Here is a 9986-nt window from a genome sequence, read left to right as displayed (position 1 = left end):
CATTTCTTATTTTCATTCAATTCCTTGTTCCTATTGTGCAATTTAATAATATTTATATCAATAAATATTCTACCGAGAAAAAGACGTTGTCACGTAAAATCTTCGCCCGTAAAACCGACTTTACAGGCAACCGATTTTTTTTCTCTTCTTTTTATCAACGTGATGAAAAAATTATTCGTTGATCCTGTGAAGGATGATTACAAAAATTACCTCAGAATGGACAACTTCACTTTTTCGCCGTTGCTGGAAAAAATTGGTCCACTCATTTTCAAAAAAGATACCGTCATGCGTGAATGTGTCAGCCTGCTCTGGCTGGCCTCTGCACTTCTGCCAAAAAGCTTAATTCATTGTAGTGCACCCAATTAGGCACGTACACTTCGTCTGCTCCGGTACCAGTTCCACTTTCACTCACTTGAACTTTTTTATATTCTCTGAAGAAGATAGAACGTAGAGAGTCAATTTTTTTACGCACAGAAGCTACATTGGCAGTGTTTTCGTACTTCAACATTACATTCAGCAGCTGTTGTTGGGCTGTTTTTCGCGCATTTCGATTCGCGTATAAAGCACTGTCGCTATCCCACAAACAGAAATTATCTCTGTAAACATCGATAAATTCGGAAATTCCTTCACTGTTCATTACGAAAGGCGTGAAGTAGATGTGGCGTTATAATGAGTTAATAATCGGTTGATATGTATGTTTAAAATTAGGTTTCGTTTCTCTAGTTATTTGTCTATAATGTTATGTTATAGGGCTGAACTAATTAATTTTTTCGTCTCTTGATTTTTATGACTTTTTAAGATGTAGGAAAAAATTATAGTTTTTAAGGATTTGTGTACACTTTTTAAGATGTAGGAAAAAACGATAGTTTTTAAGGATTTGTGTAGGTATATTCTATTTTAGAAAGAAATAAAAACTTGTTTTAAATTGAAGCTGGGATTTATTTTGTTGTGTGTGTGTGTGTCGTATATTTTTAATGGAAATACTTTTTCGTGCAATTAAAGGTTATTTTCTATTATTTATTTGCGAACTAGGGATCTTTGCTACAACTATGATTTAATTTTCGTTGTTTGTTGATAATTCTTCTGTAGCCAATCAGAAGTGTTGGAAATTGTACCTTGTGGGACTGTCCGAAATATATCTACAGAAAGGAAAATTATTTGCCCTAACAAAAAGTAGATGATGATTAAGAAGCGTGTATTTTAATAATGGTAATTTTCGTGCAATTGAAAGTTTATTTTCTATTAATAATTTGCGAACTAGGGATCTTTGCGTAAAGTAATTTATAGAAATCTCATACGTAACAGGTGCCGAAGGTCAACTGACCGAGGAAATTTTCGATCCGACCTGTAATCCGACTTCCAACTTCACCATTCACTCTCCGACTTCGTCGTCAGTCGGAAGTCGGATCTCCAAGTCGTCTCACTAGATGTTCCGACTCGTACCACTAGTTGTCCAACTAATCCAACCAGCCCACTCACGGTCCGATTTCAGATCCAACTGCAGAAGTTGGACCACTAGTCGGACTAAAAGTCGGAACGTGAATGGCCTGTCTTAAGAACTTTTTCACTTGGAGTTTAGAATAATCAGATATATTGTAGTATATATATAGATATATTGTATTGTATTGTATATTTTGAACAAAGTATGTAAATGGTTAAATATTAAAAACACTTTCTGAACCACTTAACATTTAAAATTAGAGAAAATTCTTTTAAATGATGAATGTGTTATTAGAACATTTAAAATTAGAGAGAAAATTGTTTTAAATGAAGGTGTTACAGAATATCTTCAAACTTTGACTTTTTATTTTCCAACATTGGCTTAATTTACAATGTGCCTGTAATGAATCCGACCGACAATTCATAATAAAGATTTATTGAATATTTTATTCTACATTATTAAAATTTATTTCTTGAAATTAAAAAACTTCTTCATTTGGGTACAAAAGAGAACCTTTAGAGACTGTAGCCAATCTGGTTCCATATATGTCTCATAATTTTGTAGGGTTTACTAAACTATATTTATGCTTGAATTTGTATGCAACAAAACCAGCAACATACTTCAAAGAGTCCCGATAATTTTTTTCTTTCACCTCATAATTGTCTGCGACTTTCAAAATGTCATCGTCAATTATATGATTCTCCTCCAAGTAGTGAGCTTCTATAAATGTATTTTGAAGTATTTTGTCCTCTTCAGACTGAGATTCTTTCGAACCGGCAGTTTTTTCTACCAAATTAGACAGCAATTTTTGTGCCAAGCAAATATTATCTGACGCCGAAATATCACTTGGTAATTGAGGGCTTTCTAGTCAGCTGTTACTTATGCCAGATTCACTAGAAGTATTGCGACATTCTGTAAAGATCGCCGTCGAATGTTTTCCTAAAATATACCACCTTAATCTATATTTAAAATGTATTGGCGAAGGATGATTATTTGCACCACCCACTACTCGAATACGAAAAAAATGTCTCTAACAAGTCTTGATTCAACCTCGAAGGTAAAATATAGTTAACGTTGTGTTTTGCTTGTAGGTAAGGAAGTAACTCTTTCAATATTCCTTTGTAAAATGGAATAAGTGCTTTATGTTTGCAAACCCGCATTGAATTGGCCATTTCTGAAATTTCATCCAGTAGACGTGCCTGCTTATCTGAATCTGCACCATATGCATTTCGTGTTCCAGTAACTAAAAATTTGACAATAATTGAACTGCAGGTCTCACTCTTTGCCTTATAGAGCCTTTTAAACAGAGATGATGTAGTATTAATTTATGCGCAATTGTCAATTCGAAAGTCGATATATTTCAAAGTAATCATTGTTGATTATTTTATTGTCAATAACAAAACCATAATCAATTACATGATTTCGGGCAAGTTAAATCAAATGTGAAGGATCTGCAAAAACAAAAATATTTAAAGACTTATCACGGTAGTGATTATTAAATCAATTTTTGCCATATCCAACACTCAGCTGAGATCAAAGAGCAGTATTTCCAATACCCATGTCACTGGTGATCTTCTTTGTGGGCATATTATAATTTTTACAATTAGCTACGGCACAACCCGGCGTATTTGTCGATAATACATCAAATTAAACTAAACAGACTAAACACTAGAAAAAGAGATCGACAGAGAATAACATTGTAAGAACACGATACTATTTGGTTCAGTGATCGTTTTCCCAACAAAATGTTAAGTATTGTATCTAAAATCATGTTAAATTGACTTACAATATTATTCATAGTAATATTCCACTACATTGCTTTCTTATGTCAGAACTTAAAATAAAGTTATGAAAACTTACTCAATAAATTTTACGAGAAAAACATTGCATAAAATGTTACAATGATTTTATAAAAAATATTCATCAAGAATCAAAATTTTCAATATTGTAAATTTGGTTACAACGTTTTTTCCACCAAGTGATTTAAAATTGGCACTTACAATGAGAATATTTTGTTACATAACTTTATATTTTCATAAGATACGATAAATGCTGTTAGACCAAAATGGAGGTTATCTTTTATATATGTTATGTAAGCCATAGTTGAAAAACATTGTTAGTGGAATTACAATGCTATTCATATCAGGTGTCAACTGATCAAACTAAATAGAAAACCGAGATCTCTTTAAATATTTTTAACACCTTTACTTATTTCATTTATAATTCTTTGCACTATTGCTGAACGAAATTGTCTTGATAGTATTATAATGTTATATTGTGTGGCACAAAACATACATATTACTTAACTTATAGCCCGTATAATTAGGTCTCCACACAAGAGTCTAAGATTATTACTGTTTGACAATCATTAACGAAATAACGTTAGAAGCTAGTAGCCAGTACTACCGCTGCCGTTCCAGGTTTTGGCCTTCATGGATCAATCGCACGAGTAGCTGTTGTCGATAGCATTGCTCGTAGTGCTCACGCATTTTGAAACGGCGATTCAGTGGCATTGCATAAACAGTAGCAGTTCGCGATTTTTCATACTTCAATGCAAGTGAGGAAGTAGGCGGGAACCGAGTTAACGTCCACCCCGTTGCTCAAAGAAAAATTAAACTTTGTGAGTAGAATATATAAATCAATTTTTCTAAATTTTATGCCTTTACAGTTATTCATCACTCTCAAAGGACGCAATTGTACCATTTAGTAGGCGGTGGCGCCCACTTTATAAATCACTACTCTATCCTGACCTATTTTTGTCTAAAATAAATTCGGTAGCATGTCTGTGCTATAGATTATTGTAATCCAAATAGTAGAACTTGCGATTTTTTGACAAATGTAATTAATTGACCATCTTTTCTCAGTAATATCAAATATCTTTACGTTCAATCTATTCACGTATTTAATATCGTTCTCTAGTTCTCCGATGATTTAACATGTGCCCGGGATATGTTTCATGTATAACATGATCTGTTTGAGTAGATTTTCTGTAAATATTGTACTCTAGAGAATGTTTTCTACGAGATATAGCATATCCAAGAAGTTTAACCTATTGTCAGATTTTGGTTCCAGTGTAAAAGAGATGTTAGGATGAAGGTTATTAAGATCATCCAGAATTTGTAAAGTATCATCTTGGGTTTTCTGTATGAGAGCGATACAATCATCAACATATCTTGACCAAAATACTATTGTGTTGTTGTTAACAAATTTTTGTTCTAAGCTGTCTAAAAAAATATCAGCTAATAAAGATGATAATGGAGATCCCATCGCTAAACCTGTTGGTTGTTTATATATTTTTTGATTAAATTGGAAGAAGTCCTGATCAAGACAAAATTTAAGCATAGTTAAGATGGCATCTTTGTCTTTTGCTGATATGTTGCAATTGTTTAGAAGGATGTGCACTAGAGGTAAAGTTTCATCTCTTGGTACTGAAGTAAACAAATTGGAAACATCAAAGGAAACTAAATATAAACTCTCTTCTATTTTAATGTTATTTAAACGTTCTATTAGATCTAAAGAATTTGTAATGAAGAACTTAGGTTTAAAATTAGTGATAGACTAAATTGTGTTGTAAATAAACTCTGATAATATAGAAACTAGAGTGTTACAGAAACTTACAACGCCTTATGGGACAATTGTGTTTATGGATTTTAGGAAGTCCATATAACCTAGGTGTTATATGATTAAATACAGTTAACTTTCTGTTGTTAAATTTAGTAATAGTATCATTAATGAATTTAACCATTGCTTTTGTTTTATTAATAAAGGTGTTAAGTGGATTTTTTTTCCAAAATTACAAAACTGTTATCTGAAAAGAAAGATTCTATCTTCTCTATGTATTAAATTTGTTCTAGGATTACAACACAATTTCCCTTCTCAGCCTTGCTAAGTACCAGAGAATCTCTATCGATATTTTGTTTAATTAATTTTGGCAAATCCTTTTGTTTTTTAAAAGAATGGTGATTTCTATGAAAATTACCTTTATACTTACACTGTTGTTGTTAAAGTAAGCTAATGCTAGAGTTTCCCAAATACTGTTTAATTTCAGCATTGTCTGTCAGACCTTCTATTAGATTATTCAGCTTCACTCAAAAGCCTCCTAGCACTGAGTCAGTTAACCTAAAATTCTGACAAGAAAACTTAAGGCCTAATCCTAAAAAATACAATTCATCCTCTCAAAAGTTAGTCTTACTTAGATTTAAGACTCTAGGATGAAATTGGTGACCTGAAAACTTATGCATAAGTGTTGAGGTACTTGTATGTTGTTTTTGCAAAATCAAACGGTTTAGTTTGTTGGTCTGACTTCTCTTTTTGGTGGATTGTAAGCGGGAGACATCATCTTCTCTGTGGTTAAAGAAGTCGTTAACAGTAAACCAAGGATGTTGTTGCAAAATATTTATAAGTAATTTTAAGGTCTTAAACCTTATTTCCACCTGTCCTACATATCTGTAGAACGTTGTTTTCAAACATTGATACGTTTATGTTAAAATTGAGCACTTTGTTGCCCAGTCTGTCTTCTGTGGAATGCTGAAGAGACCCTTCTCATTTTAGAACTTTTTTTCTACACGAGCTAAAACAAGCTTGTGTAGAAGGTTAGATATATTACTAGTTTTAAACGAACAAGACATTAAAGAAAGAGACGAAGAAGTGACAATCATTTTACCAAGTTCCTCTGTAAAAGTTTAGAATAATTTAAAGAATATTAAATAAAGAAACAAATGCACTAAAAATACATATATCATTTAAAATCAAGTTTATTTGACGTTTTGATTTAAACTTCGAAACTCGTTCTCAACAAAATTAACAAAAAAAAATAAATATTTTATTAAACCACATACTTATATTTGAAATCTTAAATTCAAAATGTATAATAAGCTGTGTTTAATTTATTTTTTCTGTTATATTTCGTTCCATAAACGACCATTTTTAGTTTTATAGTAACAGTTTTATTTAGCTTTATTTTAAAGCGGACATATATTACGACAAACACAAAGAACCACACAATTTCGGTTTAAATAAAATACAACTCCGTAATAACAACTCGCCTCTGAAAACTTGGAGTGAAATAAATGTAGCTTGTAAAATATGGTGTAAAGTAATGATCCGTTAGTCCATTTTGTCTTGAAAATAGTGATGGTAGACAAAGGTCAGTTTTGAGATTCGTTTTGATGGATCCGAGTCACTACCAAAATCGAGTTCGGTGCCCGGGTCGCCTAATCAGAATGTTATATTAAAGTTAGATCATGTGTTGCTTAAATAGTTGGGTAGTAGAATTATATATTTCTTTTTTCATTCCTTTTTCTTTCTGGTTGGCAATTATCGTGACTTGACAATACTATTTTTTTAAGTATTATTATACAGGGTGTTTCAAAAAAAGGTAACCAAGTCGCTAGGGTAGGTAAAAAACTGAAAAATAATTGGGGTTTGCTTAGTAAAAAATTTTTGTAACGCCATCCGTTTTCAAGATACAAGGCAATGAAGAAAAAAAAATTTACGCATTTTTTACGATTTTGCCGAAACTAATGGCAACATTGTAATGAAATTTTATACGAATATGTTTTGGAAGCTGATACATCCCATGAATTTGTTTTTATATCTGGTTCTCATAGAGGGCGCTAGTTACACGGATCGTACTTAGTATTAGTCAATATAACTTTTGTAAGAGTATAATTATTAATCAAAATTTCAAGAAAAATTAAACATCATTCAATTTTACATGAAAAAGGTACTCTTGGTAAAACTCGATACTGTGTACCGTTTTCGGAATATTTTGATTTGAAAATTATGAAGTAATAATTGATGCTGGTAGTAATGATAAAGTTCTAATAAGTATACCTCTATTTTCTTCAAGTGTGCCATGGAAATCTGACATTTATTGATTGTTATGACGATAAATCAACAATAATTAGAGTTTTGAAACCTTGTTATTTGTAAAATTAAATCAAAATGTACTCAAATGTTGAATACACTGACATGTTATTTAAATTAGGCGAATGTTTGGGATGTTCTAGTGCAGCTGTGACACGTTATGCAGAAAAGTTTCCTAGAAGAAACTTACCAAGTAAAAAAACATTTAGAGCCGTTGAACGACGTTGTCGAGAAACTGGGAATGTGAGACCAAATAAAATAAATTCTGGTAGACCAAGAAAAACAAAAACAATTAATAAAGAAAATAATATTTTAAATTTACTTGATCAAGATCCAACAGTTAGCGTAAGGAATATAGCAAGACAAACAAATACTTCTTCTTCAAGTACTTGGCGGATACTGAAAGAAAATTACATCCTTATCATTACAGACAAGTCCCAGAGCTCTTTCCAGATGATCTACCGGTTAGAGTGGATTTTTGTGAAACATTGCAACAAAGGACAGCCCACAATCCAAATTTTTTTAAATGCATTCTTTTTACGGACGAGGCCACCTTTACGCGACAAGGTATGTTTAACTCCCATAATGCACACTACTGGTGTGATGAGAATCCACGAGTCAAAAGGGTATCACATTACCAACACTCATTTAAAGTTAATGTTTGGGCAGCAACTTTAGGTAACAAATTAATAGGTTATCATATTCTACCTGGAAATTTAAATGGTGATATGTATCTTGATTTTTTAAAGAATTCCTTATTCGAGATATTAGAAGATTTACGCTAAACGAGCGAAGATCTTTATGCACGATGGAGCTCGACCACACTTTGATAAAAGGTGTCGTAATTGGTTGAGTAATCATTTTCCGAATCGATGGATTGGTAGAGGTGCAGAAGCTCCGATTCATTGGCCTCCTCGGTCATGTGATTTTAACCCTTTGGACTACGCAGTTTGGTCATATATTAAGGAAAAAGTCTATGCTACAGAGGTAAATTCACGCCAAGAATTGGAAGAAAGAATTCAACGTCAATTTAATGACATCATAGCTTGTGTATTCGCGAAAACGGAGGGCATTTTGAACACTTACTGTAATTGAATTTTATTTTATGTTCTTAGTCATTAATTTAATTTTCTTCTTGTGAGTTTTGTTTAATTACTAACTATTTTATACCAGCATCAATTATTAGGTACTTCATAATTTTCAAATCAAAATATTCCGAAAACGGTAAACAGTATTGAGTTTTACCAAGAGTACCTTTTTCGTGTAAAATTGAATGATGTTTAAGTTTATCTGAAATTTTGATTAATAATTATACTCTTAAAAAAGTTCTATTGACTAATACTTAGTACGATCCGTGTAACTAGCGCCCTCTATAAGAATCAGGTATAAAAACAAATTCTTTTTTTTCTTCAACGCCCTGTATCTTGAAAACGGATGGCGTTACAAAAATTTTTTACTAAGCAAACCCCAATTATTTTTCAGTTTTTTACCTACCCTAGATACGGGGTTACCTTTTTTTAAACACCCTGTATACTAAAATGCTAAGTGCAATCTTTTGTTGTTTTTTTTTTTTCGGAAGCTGTCTGTCATATTCATGTGGTACTTCAGCCAATTGGCTTATTGTATACCTTACATTTATTTATGATATCCACTTCAGAATTTTGGAATCTTGTACAAGCGTGGAGAGATCGTAGACGAGAACTACTAGACCTGGGCACATGTTTCTGCGTATTTTCCATGTGTATTATTATCTTTTGATCTGGCAATATCAGAGGAATAAAGTTGATAAAAAAGAAGTACCAAGATACTGCCTTGTATAATTCTACCCAAGATTTGTTTAAATGTTAAGCGTGCCCCTTTGTTAATTAACTCTTAAATTCATATAAATAAAAAAAAAGTGGAACAGTAGGAGGTAGTGTAGATTAGCACGAAACATACTATGATTTCTGTATTTTTAAAATATAAATTATATATTTAAAAATAACTAAAGTAATTTTATTACTTATTTATTTTTTATATTTTAAACAAATTCAATAAATTATTATGTTTGCTTCTAACGCCACCTGTTAACATATTAACAAAGCATACGTTATTTACCAAAGATAAGATAAGATAAGGAACAGGGCGCCACTTAATTTTTTGGGGTTTAAGGAGAAAATTAAGAAACCTTAGAAAAGAAAAGAAATAAAGAAAGATATTTTGGTTCTGAGACCAAATATAAGGAAAGATCTCAACAGTTAACTATTCAATAAATTTGGTCAACACTCTACCTAAACAAATGATAAATATATTAGGTGGACTCCGTCCATCTACTTACCTACGAAACTTAATCGGCCTGATCTTTCTACTGGTCAAAGGTATAGTAATATTTAAAGGTGAAAAGCAAATATTCAGAGTTATGGTTATATCAGGAAACTTTGTTAGGAGTCGACAAATAAAATATATTCATAAAACAAAAACAATATATTCAACAACACAATGATGACGGTAGCTAAATGTACATACAAGTAATAAAAATACACCGTCAACTATGAAATGGTGGTGTACATATAAAAATAAGCAGTAATATGAATAATAAGTACCTTTACAAATACAACAATATAATAATGCACAGGTTCAATTATCAGCGAAGAGAGCCTGATAGTGAGTAAGGAAAGAATTCAACCAAGGTTGATTA

At 31.7% G+C, this 9986-nt stretch overlaps 1 protein-coding gene across 1 annotated transcript; it reads right to left on the bottom strand.

Moving 5' to 3' along the window:
• Window positions 1-298: 298 nt before the first annotated feature.
• LOC140438679 (uncharacterized) lies at window positions 299-637 on the bottom strand. Its single transcript, XM_072528325.1, has one exon. It carries the CDS (start codon window positions 635-637, stop codon window positions 299-301), a length of 339 nt encoding a protein of 112 aa, XP_072384426.1.
• Window positions 638-9986: the final 9349 nt, after the last annotated feature.

Source organism: Diabrotica undecimpunctata, chromosome 4, assembly GCF_040954645.1.
Source record: "Diabrotica undecimpunctata isolate CICGRU chromosome 4, icDiaUnde3, whole genome shotgun sequence".
Taxonomy (NCBI): domain Eukaryota; kingdom Metazoa; phylum Arthropoda; class Insecta; order Coleoptera; family Chrysomelidae; genus Diabrotica; species Diabrotica undecimpunctata.
Note: the sequence above shows the minus strand (reverse complement) of the source record. Positions and strands in the feature narration are given on the sequence as shown.